The sequence below is a fragment of the Theobroma cacao genome, chromosome 4 (genome assembly GCF_053813885.1).
Source record: "Theobroma cacao isolate CCN51 chromosome 4, ASM5381388v1, whole genome shotgun sequence".
NCBI classification, from domain to species: domain Eukaryota; kingdom Viridiplantae; phylum Streptophyta; class Magnoliopsida; order Malvales; family Malvaceae; genus Theobroma; species Theobroma cacao.
Window position 1 is genome coordinate 37,133,883 of NC_142642.1, and position 23,797 is coordinate 37,157,679.

The 23,797-nt window shown below is 35.2% G+C and overlaps 2 protein-coding genes and 1 non-coding gene across 4 annotated transcripts; all 3 read right to left on the minus strand.

Moving 5' to 3' along the window:
- Window positions 1-4,243: 4,243 nt before the first annotated feature.
- Window positions 4,244-8,560, minus strand: LOC18603010 (Major facilitator superfamily protein). 2 transcript variants are annotated; one of them, XM_088805898.1, is made up of 9 exons: window positions 8,158-8,560; window positions 7,831-8,069; window positions 7,064-7,128; window positions 6,802-6,964; window positions 6,079-6,173; window positions 5,690-5,944; window positions 5,426-5,594; window positions 5,234-5,326; window positions 4,244-4,758 (listed from the first exon to the last, which is right to left on the minus strand). In XM_088805898.1, exons 1-9 carry the CDS (start codon window positions 8,396-8,398, stop codon window positions 4,459-4,461), a joined length of 1,620 nt encoding a protein of 539 aa, XP_088662024.1. In that variant the 5' UTR covers window positions 8,399-8,560; the 3' UTR covers window positions 4,244-4,458. The 2 variants fall into 2 exon arrangements, with proteins under 2 accessions (XP_088662024.1, XP_007034789.3); XM_007034727.3 differs by having other exon boundaries at window positions 6,032-6,180; window positions 8,158-8,557.
- A 1,775-nt stretch (window positions 8,561-10,335) lies between these two features.
- Window positions 10,336-13,371, minus strand: LOC18603011 (NAD(P)H-quinone oxidoreductase subunit, putative (DUF581)). Its single transcript, XM_007034732.3, has 3 exons — window positions 12,146-13,371; window positions 11,203-12,053; window positions 10,336-10,814 (listed from the first exon to the last, which is right to left on the minus strand). The coding sequence occupies exons 2-3, from the start codon at window positions 11,964-11,966 to the stop codon at window positions 10,709-10,711; spliced, it is 870 nt and encodes a 289-aa protein (XP_007034794.1). The 5' UTR covers window positions 11,967-12,053; window positions 12,146-13,371; the 3' UTR covers window positions 10,336-10,708.
- Window positions 13,372-15,377: 2,006 nt separating this feature from the next.
- Window positions 15,378-15,450, minus strand: TRNAR-UCU (transfer RNA arginine (anticodon UCU)). The gene has a single exon. It is a non-coding gene; the product is annotated as a tRNA-Arg (tRNA).
- Window positions 15,451-23,797: the final 8,347 nt, after the last annotated feature.

Below are 23,797 nucleotides of genomic sequence, written 5' to 3' on the forward strand. Positions count from 1 at the left end.
TTGGATGAGGGGCCTAGGCCTGGGCATCTGTGGCCTGCTTTAGTGAATCTTGTCATTGCTTAATCGTTTTGTTCAAAGGAGGGACAAGCAAGCATGTTTTTCGGCTTTTAGTTGAACATGTTAATTGCTAGTAAAAACAACCTACCTTGCTAGATTGATAGTTTTCTGATTAGGTTCAATCCTAACAAAAAGATTGGTAGCAGAACTTTTGTGGTGGTTCAAAGTAGAGTACTTATTCAAGCAACAAATTAACCACGTCAGGACAAATTGCCAAGCTCTTCCAAGATAAACAGTCTGATTAACTAAACATCATAAATGTTTTGTTTTATATATATATATATATATATATATATATATATGGAAGGCAAAGTGGTTTTTCCTGGACCAGTTTTCTTAAGATGAGACTGAGAACCCCATTTGTTAGCTTTAGGCATCGGGTACCTAGACCTTGTCCTGACCCCATGTGAACTCCGAAACTGCAGTCAAATATTGTCCTTAATGAAGAAAGGAGAGCGTGCTCCATATTATTCTACAGGTCCACAGACAAGCCATGGCCGAGCATGTGGGGTTGCTCAGGCTGAAGCACACCTGGCCCGGCCCCCTTGGGGCCATATCTGGGCATTGGCCACGTTCAGTTTGGTCAATGTCAAGCACCCCTAACATGCGAGTAATTGCCCGGTAGATGTCCAGCAATTCCAATGGCCACCATGGTGTTCCCAATCAATGTCTTTGAGCAGTCACCAGCCGTTTCCCTTGAGTAATACCTAGCCAAAACCATGTATGAACAAGAGGATAAAGCTTAGCTAAATATAGAAAAGGATGTCCTTAATTACTTCTGAATTTTGTTTTCATTTTTTTCCCCATGTTTGGCTGGGTATAGCAGCCAACTACATTCATGAACCAGGCATGTGGTCATTCACTATATGTTGGAGATAATCTTACAACTACGTGTTCTCATTGGAAACTTGTTCCTCATTGGCCTAACTGTACTATATAGGAATCCGAAATCCAAACATCTTGATGGGAATTGTAGCCATGATAATGTATTTCTTTCTTATAACTTAATTTGCATTCACTCTTCAAGATACAAATAAGGCTTGCATCCGAGTTAATTAATCTAATTCAAGACCGGCTTAACAGCTCACAGATACATTTGGAGCCAGCCAAGCCATTTAGAAAGTTGCAAAAGTAAGAAAACAACAATTCACCTGGTTTTAATCTTTGTCGGGTGAATCTTTATATTCCTATGGCATTTTGTAGTGTTTCTTGTGATGATGTCTAGTTATTAGAGCCATATCTCGTTCTTGAAAAATATTTTGTCTTTAAGCCTTGTTCTGCATGACCATTTGCTACCTGGGTTTTAGCTCTACATCCATTGGCTCAGAGAGAGGGTCAATGATTCTCACATGGATTTCTTTGTTTGGTTATGTTAAAAATTTAATGGGAGGTTGAGTCTGTTAAAAAAAAAGTTAATGCCCTTCACATGGCTATTCACATGCATTCCTCTCGCCCTTACTTCCAATCAAGGATCCTTCCCTCCCCAACCCCAACCCCAACTAATTAATTCAATATCTAGCTCTCATTTCCCAATCAATCATTTGGCATTTGCAACTGAACTTCTAGCATTGGCTTTCTTTAATCATTTTCTGCTAGGGAATTCAAAATCTGTCAATAAGCTGATGTGCTTAAAGCTCTTGTTAATCATCATTAGTACTCTCTGATTTACCCTTGCTTCATTATCATTGTCTGTAATAATTGTTGCCTCATCCAGATATGATCATATATATCCACAATCATATATAATGAATATATCCACAAGCATAATGAGAATCACTTATCAATTATCTAATGATAACTGGGAACCGTTTTAATCCAATACTAACTTCATCATCTCAAGAGCATTCCCCTTTCAAATAATAACATCGCAATGGCCAAGAGGAGTCATACATATATGTAGTCCTGCGGATTTTGGTAAAGCAAATATGATTTCCTTTTCTCTATTTTGGATAAGTGTGTAAATCCATTCATCCAAAACAAGCAGAGATAAACAGAAACAGCATCAACATATATACAAGCTAGAAGCATCTCAGATAAGAAAGAATTTAATAAACATCACTAGGAGCATTTTTTTTTTTGGGGGGGGGGGGTGTATACGTGGAGCATTATAATAAACAGCAGACTGATCCAAAACAATTGTTCTTCTCCACCCACAAAACTGTGGATTCCTTTGAGGAGAAAAATAAAATACATAGATATTAATTTGGACCCACAATTTTCTGAAGTTTATTTTTCTGAAACTGTGATCATTATTGGTTATGAAACTGTTGCTTTTGTTGTATATGATGAAGTGGGGTTTTCATTTTGTTTCAATATTATAATTAGTTATTTTGACCTTTCGTTATTAAATCAGCTTCAATCGTTTCTGACCTCAACAACTATTTCAATTTCAACTTCCTACTCTCTCTTCCATCTCAGAAAAAGAAAAAACACCAACTTTTTGGGATGCTGTCTTAGCTATGAAGAATCCTGTTCTTGTTTTTCCATTATTGAGCAATTGAAGAATCTAATCTGGCAATTCCCATGTCCAACTCTTATTTCTCTGTGTAAAATGATGAACTGAAAACATGCAAGTTAAATGTTGTTCATTTGCAAGTTCAGCAGAAGAGTGGATTTAATGCAGGAAAGCAGATTTGCCTCATCAGTTATTTCTAATTTTGGACAGTGCAGACTGCAGAAGTCTTTATATATATATATATATATATATATATATATATATGTATGTATATAATAATTTGATATTTTGGCCTAGCTGGCCAATCAAGGAGTTTCTGTAAGAGTCTCAGTGCTTAGATTTCACACACCAAATCAGAGAATTTTATAAATATGAGAATCCCTATTTCTTAAATCAATAAGGTTCTGATAGATTGATTTTGGAGGAGCATAATTCATTCCCTTATATTATCCTTGTACAATTCGTCCAAGTTGATGGATGATATCATGATCCAATATTCTCATTTTGCTGTAAGATAATTTGGGAGATACACTTGAATCATCCACATAGAATTCCAACAGCACAGATGTAGTTAAACTAACTAACCTATGAATCATAGGGATTCAAACCTTTATGTATGTCTAAATTAATTCAATGATAACATCAAATGCGTTTTGCTTGCGAGCTCGTAAACAAGCATGATCCATAAACTAAATTTCGTTCACAAAATTAACTGCTCCTGAGGTTTATTCACAGAAATATAAACGAGCCAAAGGAGCCAGTCTTGAGCTCAAACTAGGAATAATTTTCAAATGCTGTAACTCGATAGTGGCTCAAGAGCTGCTGTATTAGCTTTCATCCTGGGAAATTACTTGCTTTTCACTTGATCAGATAACATCAACATATCGCAACCAAGTTCTATAACACAAGGGTGTATCATCCCGACCGAAATGAAGGGTAAGGGGAGGGTAAGGAACAATGGTTATGGTTGGGGAGGCGGGGCATGTAATGTTTGATCATTTCCATGAGAACAACCTCAAAACTTTTTATCAAGTTAGATACATACTGCTAGTTTTTGTTCTTGGTGGTGGGGTTTTCTCGGTGTTTGGCAAAAACTGTTGCGAACACCATGGACAGAGATTTGAGTTACCATAATTTATCTCGGTGTTATCCAATGTAATTAAAAATTAGAACAACCTATTGACCTAGATTTTTTTTTTTTTTTGGTTAAAAAAGGAAAAATGGTCGTGGTTTAAGTTCAGACAGACACGGGGTACATGACAAGGCAAAGGAAAATTTTGTAGGACCGCCCTTGTGCACTGAACAAAAATCGGCCTGCCGCATTTGGAACATTTTCTATTGCACTGTTATCGTCAATTTGTTGCGCCATGGGGCTATTGGCTATGCCTTTATCCCCATCTCTAGCATGAGATGAGCCTTGAGTCAGCCTTAGGCAAGCTACTTGCTACACTTTAATATGCATTACAGTTTCCCTTCTTCTATTTTCTTCTTGTTTGATAAAATTGAAAGGAATTTCATTTGTTATGCATTATAAATATGCTTTTTTAAACAACTAAATAAGTACTCATAAGGCTTGCTAACCAAATGATCTACTACCCATATTGACGATTAACTCCATCACGAGAAAAAGTCGTAATGCTACAATTTATCGTTTTTACATTTTTTTATTATCAAAATTACTTAATTGGTTGTTTCAACGTAATCGAAAGTAGCATCACCAGAGAACAATCAAATTCTTAAGTCATAAGTCATTTCAATCAAGCAAAGCATGGGCTTTGAATCTGTCCCGTTATATGTACAGAGCTCTCCCCTCCCCCTCGTTCTACATCCCTGTGTTCTAAACTGTAATCTATAGTCAAACAAAAAGATCAAACATTTTGGAAAGGAGGGAAATTTATGGAAGAGGATAGACACATCTTGCACACAGAGGCGCAAACAGCCAGTATTCAATTAGATTTCATCTCAATATCTACATTCCCCTCAGAAACAGTGTCAGAATCATCCCCAGGAAGGAGGCCAAGTAGAGGCAAAGGCAACAATGAACTGAGATTGCAGAGGATTATCAAGGTGGCTAAGTTATCAAATTTATCCTTGGTCACACCGAATACCTGGGTCAGACCAGCACCTATCAGACCACCTATGACACTGCCTCCATTTGATATGGACATCAGAGTCGCAAAAAGTGTTGCTTCCATTCCTTCTGGACATAGTTTTGCTGCAAGTACAAGAACAGGCATGAAAGAAGCCTGCAGCATTGTGAAGTGCAGACAAAATCAGCAGCAGGACTTGAAATAAAATAAATAGAAATAGTTGAGCAACTGTGAATGCTATGAAGATATCATGAGACCATCACATCATAACTATCTTGCTAGATTGGATATTACAAGCCTAAAGTAGATTGATGAAAAGGGCCTCCCAGAAAATGTAAAAGAAACTCTTTAACTTTGGAGTTAATAGACTTCCGAAAAGGGCTTCACATTGTTGTAGCCACATTTGAAACAGTACCTAAAGAAACTCCTTTCATGCTATAACATCAATTTTATTTAAAGAGGGAAGACTTAAAAGAAATCTTCTACCAGGCGGTAACTCAAAAAGCACACAATTTCACCTAGTATTCTCAAAACTACTGCCTGTCCAACTAGAGATAATGGTCACCATAGGCAGAGACCATTCGTTTCTATTTCAGATTATAGCAAAAAGGAAGAAGTAAATGTATATTACCTGACCAAGAACAGTTAGAATCAAGGAATCCCCGATTGCAAACCACTCATCACTTACTCCAAACTGCCGGTTCAATCCAGTAACAAGAAAGACCTAAGCAAAGAAGAAAAAAAAGATATAAAAAATGCCTATAAATACAATATGCAAACCATCTTTAAACAACTTCAACCAAAAGAAAATAATATCACAAACCTGAGTCATTCCAAGAGCTGTACCAATAATTGTTGTGGCAAGAAAAATCTTGCGCAATGGAACATTTTTTAGAAATCCATTATACAGTCCAACTCCAACCAATGAAGCAACTGAAGTAACAAGCTTGACACGTCCTAGAAATTCTGGGGTAAAACCAAGTTTATTTGTGCTGAAATGAAAAGAACCTTTTGTTGCAGATATGAAACCAATTAACAGAAAAATCAAGTGACAACAAAGAAATTTAAACAAAATAACAGAACTTACGTGAAGTAAAACAGGGCAGAGTCCGACTGCGGTGTTGCCTGCCACAAGAAAATAAAAACTGTGGGAAGAAATACATTGGGCTGTCTGACAGCATTCCACAACTGAATAATACTCTCTCTTGAGCTTTCAAGAAAGCTAGGATTGCCCAAAAGAACATTCTGCACCCTTGCTGGGCCAAGCAAACGCTGTTCTTTTACAAGAACAGCAACAGCAGATGTTATCAGTGGTAGCAATGCAGTGACACCAAAAACAAACCTGAGACATTAAATTGGTAACAACATGATTAGCTGGAAATGTCTTTTGTCCTTGCAAATTATATCCATAAAAAATCACCTTAACTACCTTACGCCATATGTATCCACCAGAGAGCCACTAAAATAGGAGCTTACAATTCCACCAAAAGCTGAAGATCCCCAGCATAGAGACTGAAGAGATCCTGACATGCTTTGTGACTCCCCACGAGCCCTCTCCACAACCATGGAATCTACAACCTACACTTTGCATTAGTTTCTACCATAATACTAAAATATGACTAAGAGAACACCTGAACAGAGATTTTTAAGACTCAACCTCTGAGAGTAGTGTAAAGCGCACATGCTCATGCAGTCATGTATGAGTTGCCCATAGAGAGAAAATACACTAAAAATGGCATCTGTTAAAATAAAGCACACCCAACTAATTGAAAAGCTGTGAAAATTATCTTCTGTTTGGCTTGATGAATGTGCTCAAACAAGATTGTATGGAATTATATACTTTACATCTGAGCATCGCATGCACAGAGGAAGTCTCAGTCTCTCAGCTCCTTAAGACTTGTAAAAGGATTAAATTACTATTTTATTCTTAAGCACAACTTAGCTTGACTTCAATGTATGATTAAGTTGCTAAATATTGGCAGAAAATCCTGCAATAATTCTCTTTCCAATGTTGGTTGTATCGATAGTTTTGACTTCAAATGTAACCAACTTACATTACATGACAAAATTACCATGGGCAATATGCATCACAAGAGCAGTGCAGCTATAAGAAATCATAGAAGTCTAAACTGCCCTTGAAAGAAACAGTCATCTTCAAGTGAATAACTTAAAATATTCTGCAAAGCAGAAGACACTCACAACATCTGAAAAGGCAACAGAAAGAGATCCAAGAAGTATGCAAAATGCAGCACTGTACTTGCTGTCAACAAACGTGGCCATCAAACTCCAAGAGAGAGCACCAAGAAGCCCTGATAGAACCAAGTATGACCTTCTTCGATAACCAAATAATGGGATTGAATCACTGCAAAAACAGAGTGTTGCTATAAACAAATCCAGAAACAAAATAAATACTTCAAAATGCTCAAGGATGTCCACAAAGAGGTAGTGAACAGAGTCGCACCTAATAAATCCATAAAGTGGCTTAACAAGCCAGGGCAGAGCTGAAAAACCCGATATCACTGCTGTCTAGTCAACCACGTATAACTTGTCAGTCCTTGAAAAAGATGCTAAGATAAATATGCAATAAATGCAATGAAAACTCATTAAAATGCTCTTCTTAAGCTGCCTGCTTCTCAAGTTTACATCTATTCTTTACTATGGTGTTAGGGACACATAGTCCAATGCTTGAATCCTCCACATTTCTGTTTATATAACTAAATTCAGTCCAACAAATCAAAGTTGGGCACAATAACAAATAGTATTTCACAAAAGATCAAAATTACAAATGCAAGTTTTTGGAAAACAAAATATACGAGTTTCTTTACACAATTATAATAGAATACGTGTTGCATTTTGGTTATTTGTTCACTTTTAATTAATTGCTTTTACTTCTTAACAATTTTTAGCAAGCCAAAAGCAGAAAACAAAATGCAAATTGTAAAAGCAACAATCAAAACAATTTGCACCTTTCAAAGCTGCCATAAAGCAAACATCTTTGTAAGTTGCTATATAGCAAAAGCAAATTGAACAAAAACAAAACCATACTTGATTAAAATGAACAAATGACTAAAATGTAATACTTATTTTACCATCATTATTTCATATAAATAATAAAATCATGCATTTCGTTATCCAATTAAACCAAATACCTTAATTAACTTAAAATAAGTGCTAAATATCAAATTATCATTAAAAACAGCTTGAAAATCAAGAAAAAAGGAAACATACTTCTGCAGGATCAAGATGCAAATCATCTTTCAAGTAAAAACTAACAGCAAGCCTCGAAAGGCCTAAGACGCCTTGAACGAAATACACCATAGCAACCGCCACATTGTCCGGCGACAAATCGACGCCGAAGCATTTCAATCTGCCCCCGCCGCCGAAATACCTGTTCTTCTTCCTCGAACTCGTCGATGTCCTTGTCTCTTGTTCCACCTCCATCGCTAACATTTCTCTATTTCCAGCACCTAAAAGAAGACACTAAAATTAAATTCAAATTCTTCTCTTTCATTTCTTTCTTCTCTTAAGAAATGAAAAAAAGAAAAAGAAACTTACTATTTCTGGAATCTAAAAACGGTTCCTTTTCCCTGGAGGTAAGCGGGATGGTGACGGACATATCGTTTCTTTTGCGACGATGTTTCGGGCGAAGCCTGTGGCGGTGAGAGACGGCGACGGGAACGATCGGTTTACGACGGCGATTTTGGTGGTGAGAGGGGAGAGGAGAAGAGGAGAGGAAGGACAAAATGAGGTTTTGGGAGGGTAAGATTGAGATTGAGGAAAGAGAATGTGGAGCCATTAATTTAAGCTGTCTTAATTTTTTAATGAAAAGCAACAAAGTTCAGAGGAATTGTTGTGTATCAAATTACAAAACTGTCCTTAGGGAGGATTTAAATACCACTTAACGGTCTGGTTCGGTGTACATTTGCTTTGGAGCAAGCCTTTATTGCCAAAAGTTTTTGTGGGGAGGAAGATGAGTTATGAAAATGTGGTTGATATGCAGCCAGGCATGAGCTGGGTGACTTTATGGTTCAGCCCAAAGGACTATTCAAACTATTTGGGCCAGCTTGTTTTTATAGCTGACGTGATTGGGCCGGACTTTCATGGGGTTTAACAATGTAATAATTTTTGGTCACCAATAAAAGAAATTTAAGTGAAATTGTCATTTGAATTATTCTCTTGGAAACAAGATTTTATGTTTAAATAAATCATAATAGCATTTTTTTTTCTCGTCGAAAGAAATTTATGACATGTTTGATTGGGTAGAATAGAATAACAATTCTTTTCTTATTCTTAATCTTTTCTTATAACTATTTTTATTTTATTTCATTCAGTGAATCAAATTACATAAAATAATTATTCTAATTTTATATTTTCACAAAAAAAATTATTCTCTTCCATTACGCGAATAAAACGTATCCTTAAAACTATAGGAATAAATTTTCAATACTTCCTTTGCTAATAAAACAAAATATCCCTCTCGAAATAAAATATCGTAGGGTGGAAGCATCAGTGCCAATACCATGCGCACAGTACGGAACAGTGGAAGGGAAAATGAAATACCAAAAAGAAGGGATGATTCTAAAGTGGAAATGGTCCCAAATTCTGTTCTGTTTTCACGCCCGGTCTCTCCCTGTGCCAACCGCTATGACGATTCCTAAACCCTATCTTTCGCACATGGCTACTAGCCAATAGATCCGCCACAGTGAAAGGGTTGTGGTGGGCATGGCAGGACCCCTTCTTTGTCAGGGCAGGCTTAGGCCAGACCAGGACCCCCTTGCCTGCCTTTGTCCTGCAGCATTTTGATAACCTGGGTCACCTTAATTGGACCCGACGATCATTTCTCTCCCCTTTTTGATGCTCTTTCTCAATGCTAGTTTTAAGTAGCAAGTTTTACTTCTTTGAGTTACAGATGCAATAACACATAGACCCCAAAAGCAACAAACAACCAACAGCTTTTTGAGTCGTATTTGGATTCAAATTATACCCTGAATCACGAGACAAATACTAATTTATATGGAGTTTGTGGCTCAAACAAAACCAAGCCTGACTAGCTTAAGACTGCTGAGGTTTTTACTAAAGCTTGACAACTGCATGTGCCACTTTTCTTTTTAGTAGTCTCACAGCAGTTACTTCAATCTCGATGTTTACCTTTCAGTTCGAGTATATTAATTATCAGCTTACAATTCTTGACCTCATGAATTGAATAATGTGGACTTAAAGCATACAAGTTGGGAACATGTCAGGTTTCTTAAAGTCTTTGCTCTGCTATGCTTAAAGAAAAGGGCATTTAACTCATTCCTTCATGTTACTGCTCACAGGAGAGAATGATGCATAATTGATGAAAAGTTTCAAACAGCAACTTTAAAATAATGTTAAAGATCTTAAAATCATAGGGGCAATCTTCATTCCCCAGACGCAACTTTCCCCTTGGGCAGCTGACCAAGCTTACGTATTTGATTTGTTTAAAATTTGGTGTCCTGAAGAATTATTCCCTTGAATTATTCACTAGTCTGTTCCTTGAAAATGGTAGACTTACGTCAGGGTTGTATAAAAAAATATAGAACTACCTGTATAATCCACTAAAGAAAAGCTAGAATAATGAATATGACCAGGAGAAGAAGAAAGAGGACGTACTTAAGAAAAGAAAAGAATCTACTTCAGTTGAAGTCATTGGCTCTTAGTGCCTAATCAAAAGATGATTAGTAGATAAAAATAAGCGAAGATAACACATGCTTTTAAGTTACAAATCACCATGATCATCATTGCCATTTGCCACCAACTTTGAAAACCAAAAACCGAGGACAGAAACCCAACAGTAATCACCCAATTATCACTTGCAAGAAAATGAGTTCTACAAATAGCAGAGCCTTTTGCTCCCTCCCTCTACCCGTAGAGAGAGATGTAAGGAGTAAAACCAAGGTTCAATTTCAAGCATCTAAGCAGATTAAAATGCTCAAAGATATATATAATCCAGTACTTGGTTTTTTTTTTTTCTTTCCACCAATACTTTTATGATAGACTGTGAACAAAGTTGTGGAGTTGGTTTACTTTTTCTTGGCTAGCTCTTCAAGGGAAAGAAAAAGACTGACGAAGATCAAAACAAACGTCAAGAACAAGTCCCAAAGACATCATCAGATTCCAGTTTATCTATCCCTTCCTCTAGCATCATCTCTTGATACCTGCATTCTCTGCTGCAAAATGCTTTCTCCCCTCTGAAAGAGAATAGAGCAATCAGATTCTAGATTTTGATATCACTTGGATTGATAAAAAAAAGCAACTTTGATATTTAAGAAAGTTGAAATTATTTCACTAACACAAAAAACCAAGCTCAAATTATATGTCCTGAGACTAATGAAACCACAAAGTACAGGGTTGTTTAAAAGCAAAATACAATTCAAATTAAGCTCAAGGTATTAATTGATCGAAGTTGGATCAAATTTTCATCAAATACTAGATCAAAACATTTTCTTTCAACTTGAAAACTGAAAAAAACAGAAAAAAATTATGAGAAAAATAAAAGAAGATAGAGTAATACCAAAAAAGTAATCATGTCAGAAGAGAGCAGAAAACAATTCCAAAAATGGAAAACTTGAGTCTAACCTGTACATGTAAATGTCTTTTCCCTGTCCAAGATTCTTCTTGCAAGTGTAACAGAAGCTGAGAAAACTCTCTGATTGGTAACTAGATCTATCAGCCAAAAATCCATTCTCCCTCTTCAAAGAAGAGAACCCAACAACCCCACAACAGCTCTCAACAATGCAATTATCAAAAATATGGGTGGTTCTTGGATTAGGCCCATGAGATATTACACAAGTGTAATCTTCTGAGAGTTCCATCTCAGTAGCTGAGAGACTCCCAGCGAAGACCCCAGGAGAATTCAAGGTCTCAATGCTTTTCCTCACTGGAGAAGGAGACATGCCAGATGAAAATGAACTCAACTGAGAATTCCTTGTCTTGATACCAAACTCAGGAGGTGTTCTAGGAGATTCTGCTGGAGAAAAAACAGGGGGCAAAGATGGAATTTGGATCCTTAGTTGTGAACCAAACAGGACAGATTTTGACAAGTTGGAGTCAGAATCATCATCTTTGAGAGCATCAACAATGCCAAGACCAACCCCTTTAGTTTCAAGTTTATGTCTAGTTTCAGGTTCTGGGGTTTTGGGGATGCTTGATTCAGACCAAAATGGGTTTCTGAAAGCTGAAAATGGTTTGCTATCAAGTATAGAAGTTGGGCTCATAACAACCTCAGTATTATCAGAAAAGGCTTTTAAAGTAAAACCAGTGAACAACCTGGGAAATGAGGTGGGCTTCTTTTGCTGCTTGTTGTCTGTGGGACTTGGAGGAGTAGCGCCACAGTCTGCCATTATTAAAATCTAAACCTTTGCTTTCTGATTCTTGCTCTTGATCTCTTTTAGAGCATCAATTGAAAATTTGGTAGTATTATTCTTGCCCTGTCAACCATGGCAAAGAAAAATTTTAAAGAAAAAATCAAAGCATTACATGGAGAAGAACAATTTAACAAAGGAAAAAGAGAGAGACTCGCCTGAAAATATTGGGATTTTACCAAGAAACTGTTGTTGATTGAAAGAATTATCCTTTCAAGGCAACTTTAAGCTTCAAAAATAAGAAAAAAAAGGAATTTTCTTTTTCTCCTCTTTTGAGGTTAATATAAGCGAATGAGGAAAACAAGGGCAATATCAACAGAGTCAAAACCACCATCTTTACAAAACCCAGAAACCAGAAAACAAAACCGAAGGCCCCATGGAACACCTCTCCTTGTCTCCGCTACAACTCTGCGGCCTCCATTTCTGAACAGTTAATTACAAACCCATGACAAAAAAAAGAACAATAAAGAAGAAGAAAGATTTCGCTTTAATCTCCCTTATTTCTCGGCTATTGCTACCTCAATTTCTCAGTAAGAATCTATCTGGAGAGACTTCAGAACAGACATGCATAGAGACCCTCACGGGTCATCATCATAGAGACCAGACGTGCAATGAATCAGAAGAAAGAAGGTTTTGTATTTTTGTTTCCTATAATATAATAAAGCTTTCTTTTTGGGCTTGGCTTTTGCTTCCTCCTTTTCTTTTTTTCTACCTTCCACTTTCTTTTATCTCTCCTCAATGCAGTCCAATACTCAAAAAAGAAATTGGTTTTTTCTATATCATACTAAAAAGATTCAATAGATGTAGACAAAACCCCTTCACACAACCCCCAAAAAGAAAGAAAGAAAAAAAACAATACAAAATTTATTATACCTAAAGAGGACTACAATAAAAGAAACAAAAAACCCAACAAGAAAACAAAACAAGATTAGTGAATTCTGAACTGTGGGTGATCAGTTTTTTTCTCTCTCTTTCTTAACTGGGTTTATCTTTTTTTTTCTATGCTCTTTTATTTGAAACCCCACTATTGCAGTTTCTCCATCATCAGTGCTGAAAAATTAGCATGGAATTGCAGAGAAAAGACAGAGAAAAAGAGAAAAGAAAGTGAGAGAGAGAGAGAGAGAAAGAAAAAGAAAAAGAAAGCTTTTTGTTCAATTGAGGAGTTGTTGGGGGTGAATATAAAGACGCGTGTGCATCAGAATCAGCAGTTTTTGGCTAAAACCACCTCTCCCTCACTGTCTCCTAATATGGCATGTGTTTTTTCACGTCAGTTTTCCCTTTTCCTTTTTTTTCTTTTACCCTCGGCTGCTTTCTTCAACAACTGCTGATGGATTTTTCTCAGTGGAATTTCGATTGCTAAACTCGCTTTTTCTTCTTTTCCTCTGCCTCTGTTAGCATCAATGGCTGCCTATTTATAAAAGCACCGAGGCATTGAAAGCTGACGGGACTGCCCAGCCGTAAATTATTAGCTTAACCAAAGCAGCACTCGTTTTTGCAGCTCTTGGCTTGGCTCGGCTCATTTTTATGGCTTTGGAGTTTGGGGTCTTCTCTTTCTTTTTTTTTTAGTCCTTTAATTGGAATACTGTCTTGATTCTTCAGGCTTGAAGCTTAAGACTTAAGAGTTGTTGAATGTTGGAATTAAATTAATAAAAGATTATTAATTTTGGAAAAATACAGTGCCTGAAATTTGATGAGCTAGCCGAATGAACAACTTGACCAAAGTAGTGATAAGAAATCCACTTGGGACTTAAATTACGTGAAGGACACTGACCTATAAGCTCAGGTTAAGTTGATCCCCACGTCAGTGCCCTAGGTGGGGCCCTTCATAGTTTTTCTTTTTGGACCAATTTTGGATTTGGAAAATAATAAATAAACCACGGACCGCCCTGGTGGACCCATCATCATCATACTCAAGGTCCACCGGATGGGCCTCAAAGTAGGTCCTACTTAACTCCCAGTTCTACACTCGAGATTCCTGACCCGGACCCACCCATCACTGATATCGGGCATTCGTGTTTGATAAATAACAACTTAGTATTAATCTGGGCTAAATTATTTTAATTCCGTTTTTACTGAAACGCCCTTGTGAAAACGATGAATCGATTTTAACGGCAGGGACACAATTGGGAAGAATCTTGGGAGGGACCCCCTTAGAGAATGATGGTTGTCCAGAGGCTTAATTAATGGGATACCTTGATTTACCCAACCACTCCGAGGCCGTAGGCTGGACCCCCCCCCCCCCCCCCCTATTTTTTTTTTTTTCAGTTTTTGGTTAATTTTTGAGCCACCCCACTTTTAGCCCTTTCGCTATTGTTTCAGCCCAGGTGCGAGGGGGGCTGACTGCCAAGGAGCCACTACGTGGTATGTACTGTGTATATAGAGGGAGGAGAAATTTCAAATGGAGAACAAAAAAAAAAAAAAAGAAGAAAAGAAAAGATTGTGGGAAGAAATGGCTTTCCATGAAAACTTTTGGGAACGAGATTGGTCCTAATATGTGTATAATAAATTAATGATAATTGACGGAGTTTCATGTCTCAAATTCAATCATATTTGTGCATTATTATTGATTATAAAGTCTAAATCATTAAGCCAAGATCTTTTCTATTATTATAGCTAAAACTTGTGTTATGACCCAATAACGCGACCAATAGTTAACAAGATTTGACTTATGAAAAAACAGTGTTTGTGTTGTATTTTATTAATTAGTTATGAAATGAAATTTGTGTTTAGTGTAGGTTGATATATCTAATCTATACTTAATATGTTTTATTATGTTTAATAAATTAAAACAATAAATGTTGTAAAATCCATTTATTACTACGTGAAATTATACAAAAAGAGGTAGACTTGTCCCATTATTATTTTTTTCACTTCAACAATATATGAAAAGATAGTTACCAAATTTTTGGTATATATTTATAACGTATTTGATTTTAGATTCCTTTTTCTAAAATAAAGAAAAATAGAATATTACCAAGCCTCAATCATCCTTAAGGTGACATTATTTTGCCATTAATAAAATATATAAGTTAACCAAATAATCATGGAACTTCCAACTTTGACAAAAAAACACCTGATAAGTGATATCAAAATTAAGAAGGTTTTAAAAGCAATCTACTTATCCAAACTTAAAATATAAAATAAAATGAAGATTGATGAATAAATTTGACGTTTGCTATTAAAGAAAATAAAATAAAGATTAAAATGGGTATGAAAAATTATGACGAATTAAGAGATTACATTGTTTTATAACTTGATGAGTGTTACATTAACTGAGGTGATTTTTTACTGCTTATGATAACAATTTCAGTTTTGTTTTGGGAAGCCCAATTAATCTTTTGAAGTGAATCTTCTAGGAAAGAAAAAAAATATTGAAAAGAAATATCAGGTCACGCCTGGTGGGACTCGAACCCACAATCGTCTGATTAGAAGTCAGACGCCTTATCCATTAGGCCACAGGCGCTGGCGTCATCTTCCACCTAAGAACATTTATTCAACGAATGATTAGGACCGTACATATTGGCCGCTAGCAAAGTACGTAAAACAGCTGCTATGAACACTGTGATTTCACTTAGGTATAGCGAGTTTTTTAATTTCTTATATAAAAAAAAGTTATGTGTCTAACTTACAAAAGAAATAAGCATTTATAAATTTATTATTAATTATCTTTATATTTATAGGAGTAGTCGGAATTTTTTTATTGTTGGAAAAACAATAATTATTTTCTTTATAATAGTAGCTTTTATTCAATAAGAATTTATGATAAGTGTATATATCTACAATTCAAATAATCGGAGTTCAAAATCTAATTTTTTATAAAATAATAAAATACAAATCATCACTATAATAAATTTTGATTTTAATCACATTTTTTGAAGCAATATACAGTTTTTTATATAGTAAAATTATAAAACATGCAACTATTTAAATTTTTAGTGAGATATAGCTCAAAATTGTTGTGTGCATGTTAGAGTAAATGAGGTCTCTAGTATTTGTTATAATTTCTTGAATCTAACAAATAATATATCATTGACTTAAATTGACTTTAATACAAATCAAAATCATCATTATTAGAATGGTTTGCTAATTTAATTACTTTTAAAGCATTTATAGTGATTGCATTAATTATAACTCGTATTTACTTAATGAGCGCGTTTCTTTTTTTAAAGCAAAAGCGTTAGAACTTTTAGGTAGAAACTTCAAGTCTCTTTACATGTGAATTTAATTCATTTTTATATTATTTTATTCAACTGATTTTTTTCCATAATTGTAATAAGTGATATATATCTATCTATATATATATATATATATGAAACTTATTTGATTATAATTAAAATTTCTACTAATATACCATCCTAGTATTCAAATCTTCTTTCACGGGGGCTAGTATTATTTATTTCTAATATATTATCCAATCATTAGATTTAATATTTGTTTTAAAAAAAATGTTGATCAATTTACTAGTATTATTTATTTCTAAGTGGCATATTGTTTAACTCATTTTCTTCTACCATTAATTGCTTTAAAGAAACGACAGGGTTTATCATACGGGGCTACTCTTATATTTAAATATACTAATAACATATGAAACAATTTTAAAAAGTTTTATTAGCATTCGAGCATTTTGCTCATTGGTTGGTGCATGAACTTCCTACCTAAAGAGTAGATTTCGAATCTCCCTTATTCCAACTACAAAAAAAAAAAAAACCTTAAAAAGTTTTATTACATAGTTTTGCAATCTCAAAAAAAAAAATAGTGTTCTCCTTAGAGAGCATTACCTTATGCGTTGAGATTCTAATTAAACCAGCTTCATGTGTCCTAATTAATTGACTCAATCTGAAACAGATAGAAAAAATAAAATAAAAATGCCAAACTTATAGGATCCTACAAAAGATAGCACACAAAATTTGTACTTTATCTCTCACAAAATTATGCACGATCAATCATTTAAATTGTGTATAGTTTGGAGGATGGGCAACATATCGGCTTAATTACTCTTTAATATTAATTTGCTACTATGTATAACTTGTGAAACAAGTTGTTTTCTTATTCGATACGACAGTTGTGGATCGATTTCAGTTGCATAAAATCGGAGCAAGTTTAGTTATCAGGTACGTGATTCATAAATGCTTTTCAGGACCTCGTAATGAATCGGTAGAGTAATCTCTTGACTAATTTCTTGAAGCTTTTTTTGTTTAAAATGAAGAAGCTTTTAATGAGGACATGTCTTTGTCAATGAGAAGGTTAAAGGTGGAGCCCCTAATAATTAAGTGAAATAAGTTGTAATTAAGTTTTGGATTATTATGGTTACATAACAAAATGGAAGCCGAAAGCAAAATTTAATGAATTTTTAAATTTAATTGTACACGAAAAGTATCGATAGAAATGAAATTTTTTTAGTTAAAATCGAATAATATATCAAAATTGGTGAAAATAATTTAAATTTTTTTTTACGTTCATAATTATTGAATAAAAATTATATATCTGTTTTGAAGTTTGGATTTTTAATTCTAGTTTTCATATATCCAATTACTTATAATAAGAAATTATATGGGCATAATCACTTCATTTAACACCACATAAGAGCACTATATTGCAAATATTCGTTCATGTTATATATATTGTAACTCAATTATCAATTGATTAATTAAATAAAATGAAAATCTGGTTACGGTAATCATATTCTTCGATGTTTATCAAAAGGATAATAATAATCTTCAATGTTCATGGTAAGGAAAAAAGAAGATGAAAATGAAATGGCAAGACTACAATGTCCACATCATGTTATCAAAAACCTAACCCTATATATAGTTGGAGCAAGTGGGAATTGCATCAATCTTTTCCTTTATGATGTAACCCTAGCTAGGGGCAAGCACTTATGATCTTGATAATATCTCTATGACGATGCCATAGTTTAAGACTGAAAGAGAGGGACCCCATATATATACTTGCCTTTTTTATTTGTTAATTAAGGTTTTTTATGAGTAAAATTGACTTTGCGACCAGAAAATGGTTATACCATTCTAAATTTTAGTTATCGAAATATAGGTAGATTTCATAAATTCAAATAAGAATAGGTTGTATGAATTATTAATATGTGACATATATATATATATATATATATATATATATATATACATATTTACCCAAATCATAAGCAGGAACGTGAATAATGTGATGTTTTCCTTTTGTTTAAGGTTTTTCTTGTCTAATTGCGTGTGGAAATTAATTAAATGTCCTCTCAAAGGACTTTTGAACCAAAAAATGGGTCATGGGAAAGCTCTCGAGTCTTGATCAAGCTCCATGCCAACGGGACCTACATTGACTTGATCACCTGAATGCGTCGCATTTATTAATGCTGGAGTGTTAGAGGCGCGAAGAACTTTAGTAAGTAAATCCACAGAAAGGCTATGATAAGACCAGAGAGAAGACATCACTTAAGAACAAATGTTCATGCACCCATGGTTGGTTTTCTATAGTTATATCATGTTCCTAACCTAGAGTTGATGCTACTTATCCAACGAAAGAGGGCAATTTCAGTAACCCAACTCCTCAGTCTTCTGTTACTTAATTTAAGCAAAAATCCCAGCTGTAGTGGAACCTCAAATCTGGACACTAGACCTCACCAAATCAAACAAAAGGATAATGAAAAAGGAGAACCACATATCTATAGATTCAAATTTGTTCCTATCATGATGATGCCATGCAATTTTTATTAAAAAGGATCACTACTACTAATACTATACTACTATTTGATCTCTTGCTGGAGGTCAAGCAAGACATGATTTCATTCTACTAGGTACATATACTACCCCTCTCTAGCCCCCCCAGAGAGGAGAGTAACATAACAAAAAAGAAAAGAAAAGCTGAAAAGGGCAGCCATGAGCAATGGGTTTTAGGTTCAATGATTGAGCAAAGCTTCCGCCTTGTTGAGACCCCAATTTGTTTTACCCTGTAGCTGTTCTTAGATGAACAGATTCTTTACATGCAAAGACACGTACGTTTCACCAAAAATGAAACTTAGTAAAAGAAGTAGGTGACACAGCTCCCTTGGGGCCTCAATGCTCACATGGAAAAACCTAGTGGGTAGGACCATTCACGAACCTATTCAGATGTCCTTTTTCATAAGTTTTAAGTATATAGTGAGATTGGTGACCCTACCCTAATCATTAACCATCAGCTTTCTTTTTTCTTTTATACTAGCACTAACACTCTTGCTGTTTCTTTCTGACCTCTGAAATAATTGTAAAAACTATATACTCCATCCATTTGCCTTTTAGGCATATAGACATAGCTAGCTAGGCTTTAATGACAGTCTTAATTTCATAGTCCATCAAGATGAAATCCATTCAGTTTTTCACTTTTGTATGAAGGCACATATAGATAATTTCCTGTTTTTGATGCATTAATTAGAATAGATAGGAAGGGTTAATTTATTGTCAACTGGTCATGAAATTGGTGTAAAACCATGCAAGTACACAACCCTTAAATTTTGTTGTATGATTGTATCTTAATTCTTATGCAAGGCCCCGCGTATCCTAAGTAAAAGGCCAAATCCCTTAAAGAAGTGAAAAGTAATGTGACAAAATTTTTGATCACAACTATATAGTTATCCTGCAGAAAGAACATCGAGGTATAAAGGGAAAGAAGCAGAAAAGATTTAGTAATAATCCATCCAGCTACAACGATATCCGAGCCCAAATTACATTCTTGTCTTAGGCACCCAAGTTCTCCTTTCCTTTAAGCTTTTTGGGACAATTACGTCTTGCTTTATCCAAACTCTCTGCGCGGCAATCATCACATATTTTGCATGCCTCCATGCTTAGATGTTTTCTTAATAGGAAGGGGACCAATGTCGTTGTAGTTCCCTAACTATTGCACTAGATGAAGGCAAGATCAACAGGAAGGCTAAAAGTTCCTTGAGCCCTTGATAGTACTACAAAATTGGAACAAAAACCATCTAAAAATTAAGTTTGCTTAAATGAAGTGTTTTGATCAATATGTGAAAAGGTCGACTAGGATTGTGCATTCAACGATTCCACCCCATTCCTTTTGATTAAGTTCCCTGACTAGTGACTACCAATTAAAGCCTAATACAAGTACCCAGAAAAAAGAAAAAAAAAAAAAAAGAGAGAATGGGTATAGTGTTGTTGGTGGTGAAGATACCCTAGCTCTTAGAAAGTGAAATGTGATAGGCAAATGAAAGAGAGAAGAGTTGGATTGAAAACACAAACAAGGATATGAAAGGATTCCCCTCGTGATGACAAAAGCACTGATGGAGACTTCAAAGATGTAAATGTGGCTGATATTATTAACCCCTTTTCCTTCTAAGAATTATCACTCATTGAATTGAACAAGAAAGAGAAGAGAATGATGGGTTGCTGGGTATGAAAAGGGTTATTGTATTAAAGAAGCAAAGTAGGAATTTTGGAAAAAGCATCGAAAAGAGAAGGGCAAGTTTCGATTTGTCTTTGTCCATGAAAGGGCACATTTATTCACTGTTCTTTTCCCAAGCAAGTACATCTACAAGTTACCTAGCAAGGAAACACTGTTCCTTCTCCTCATCACGATTATTAATTTCCTCATTATCAACCCCAAAAACACAAAAAGGTATTAGTAGATCTGTGGGGTTGCCAAAATGTGAAAACTGAGCAAATAACAGTTTTAAATTAATTCATTTTAATTGATATTTGTAGTTAAAAGCATTTGAATATTTGATTGAATTGGGAGCGAAGTGAAGGTAATTCCTGTCACTTAAAATTTGTTCACTGATAAAATCCATTGCAGTGGTAGGTGTGCCACCTCTTTCTATCACCCATGTTCTGCATACCACGTGGCGCACTTTGATTGGCCTAATTGGGACCTTGGAAAACATAAAATGATTTTTTTCTCAAGCCCAAGTTTGGTCCTTTTCTGTTCTCAGAATTTAACTGCATGCACTGATCATCGCCGTCCTTTTTATGGCAGTCTCTCATCTGCATATACATACAATGTGTTGTGGCCTATGGGAAATGGATGGTGATCACAACTGATATCAAAAGGGCAACTAATAACCGCCATGTGGTCCCACATTGGAAGATCACAGGGGCCTCAGAGTTTAATTCAATCAGTACACATGTGTGTCATAACCATCTGATGTTGATGTTGGCAAAATCTGATTTTCGGAAGGTTGATATCGAAAATTTAGGTCAAATGTTTTGACGACCCAAAAGTTACTGGGTCCTTTTGCTCAAACATAGGCCTTAATAATTTGATTTTTTATTTTATTTTATTTTAATGAAATATATAGGTAAATATTTACAATAACATAAATATTGTCAATTAATTATCAATATTTCATTTTAAGTAATTATCATCGTGAGATTAATTCAATTGGTAAGTTTATTTGTGATCTTCGCAACAAATGATTTTACCTGCATGGCACAAGTGTAATTGTTACTACCTTGAGCATACTAACCAAAAATAAATAAATAAACAAGTGAGTTCTTATTTGCATCTTACCTTAGTTTCTTCATTGGCATTAATTATCCATTGAAAAATTGACACATCTTATCTTAATTTGGATTGAACATCCTATCTAATCTTAAATTTTGTCAATAAATATATATGTAGTTAATTAATTTACTATAGTTTGATTGCACTAATAATCTTAGTATGAAAAGACAATGTCATTTGTTAGAGGTAGAGAATTGGGACTGTTGCTAATCTAAAGGTGAGCAATCACTTTATTTGAATGTTGAATTAGGTGACATCATTTGTTGGAAAAAAAAAAAACCAAGATGTAATGTTCTCAATCATGTTGTCTTCTATGATGTATCAAAGATATATAGTACATATGTTTACATGCTTTTATCTTTACTCACTTGTGGGTTGATAATTACAAAAAGAAACTCTAGATTTTACAAGTAAATAGTAACTATGGTTAATAATTATATATAGTTTTCTTATGTTTTTAGGTTCATATGTTATAAGCAAGATTCTCTATGGTATCAAATGCAATATGTGAACTCTGTGTAGAAACCATTTTGCGGATAAAACAGAGGGTGAATAGTATGGTCCATACTCTTATTTCCTAGAATGAGAACCAAGGAAATAAATTGGAGTACCCCGCTGCATATTCTTCATTTGAAAAAAAAGTAAATGAATTGTAAATGTTTCTTTGAGAATACATGGTCATCCTTACATTGTAAATATGTAATGTGCTAGATTATGGTACAAATGGTCCTTCTGCACTACTTTTGTGTTAGACATACATAATAATTAAGGCAAGTATGAGACAAAGCGACCTTCTTAAGGCATTTCAATGCCTTCTGCAAATTGTGCTGGTGGGGAGGGTTATCTCATTGTGGCCAAAAGTACAATATCAACTCGGAAACTTTGAAGGGACCTTTTTTTCTTTTTTGGGCTTGGAGCAATCACTTCATCAAATCTGTTGACAAGAAGCTGTAGACAAGCACGACTCTGATTTCACCTTTGCAAAACCCATACTTCCTTAGCAGGCCCTCTTTCAAAAACCCAACCTTTTCCAACACCTTTTGGGAACCCTGATTTTCTATCAACACAATAGCTTCAAGCCTTACCAAGCCTGGAAACTCTTTAAACACATTGGAAACCGCCATCTTCAGCGCGGCTGTAGCAATCCCTTGTCCCCAGTACTCTGCACTTACTGCATACCCAAGGTGAGCTCTGCATTCATCATCGCCTGATCCTGGCTTGATTGAAACGTATCCGATCGAGTGGTCATCTAAACATATGGACCGACGATAAGGTTGGGGTATAGCAACCTTCTCAAGATATGACAGGGCCTCTTCCCTGGAAGTGATGGTGTTCCATCTGAGATAACGGGTTACTTTATCATCACTAGCCCATTTCAGGAAGTCGTCGACGTCGGAGATTAGGAAACGACGGAGGGAGATTCTTGATGGGTCCATTAATGAAGGCTGAAATGGTTAAAAGCAACTTTTGGAGATGGCTGTATTCTTGCGTTGGCCAAGAGTTTAGTCTTATCCTTCGCAAAGCCCGAAATAGATTGAAATAAATAGACACTAGACTATGGCCCGTGCGTTACACGCGGCCTCTTTCTATTTATTTTTTTATTTTTTTTCTTCCTTTTCTTATGCCCTTCCGCGAACCTGGTCAAATAATGTTAGAGTTTGGTGCATTGCATCGAACCACCCTCGTATCAGGCAATCGATTGGGCGCTAAGAATCCAAGTCCAAAGCTCCAAGTACATAGAAACATATATAATTAACATATAGTATAACCATTTAGAAGAATTAAACTAATAACTAGATCAAGTACAAAAAGAAGGATCGTTCTATAATTACAGCTGTAAGAATAAGCAAGTGATACAAAGAGGAGCGGGCCGAGTGAAGAGTGAAAGTAAAATAAATCAATGTCCTCTAGTTGGACATAAAAACAAAGTTAGATGCCATACCAAAAGAAAACAAACAGAAAAATGAAGGAACAAAACACTGGTTGGTCAGCTTGAAGACAGATTAGTAGTTGAGAGACTTGGATAAGATCCTTTATTTTCTTGTGAGTCCAGCACAAGAAAACCTTGACTTGCGAGTTCAGTATAGATTCTTTTCTTTTGCTGATTTTTAGTACGAATTTTGGTTCTGTGGGTGGTTTTGGTTTTTGTGTTTGACAAGATCACCTCTTTTTGTTTGATTGAGGTTTGCTAATCTCTTTTTGTTTGATGGGGGATGTATATGCTGTTTTTTTGGGGAAGGCAGGAGTTGGTATTGTTGCTGCAGAATTGATTTTTTGTGATTGTGCAGCTTTTTCTGGAGGTTTTCTCCTCCTTT

Coding starts and splice junctions, on each gene's coding strand:
- LOC18603010 (XM_007034727.3), bottom strand. CDS start 8,398: ATGGCTCCACATTCTCTTTCCTCAATCTCAATCTTACCCTCCCAAAAC. Junction 5,945..6,031: donor GTGGATACATATGGCGTAAG/GTAGTTAAGGTG, acceptor TTAATGTCTCAG/GTTTGTTTTTGGTGTCACTG. Junction 5,327..5,425: donor CAGCTCTTGGAATGACTCAG/GTTTGTGATATT, acceptor TTCTTTGCTTAG/GTCTTTCTTGTTACTGGATT.
- LOC18603011 (XM_007034732.3), bottom strand. CDS start 11,966: ATGGCAGACTGTGGCGCTACTCCTCCAAGTCCCACAGACAACAAGCAG. Junction 10,815..11,202: donor AAAGACATTTACATGTACAG/GTTAGACTCAAG, acceptor ATTCTCTTTCAG/AGGGGAGAAAGCATTTTGCA.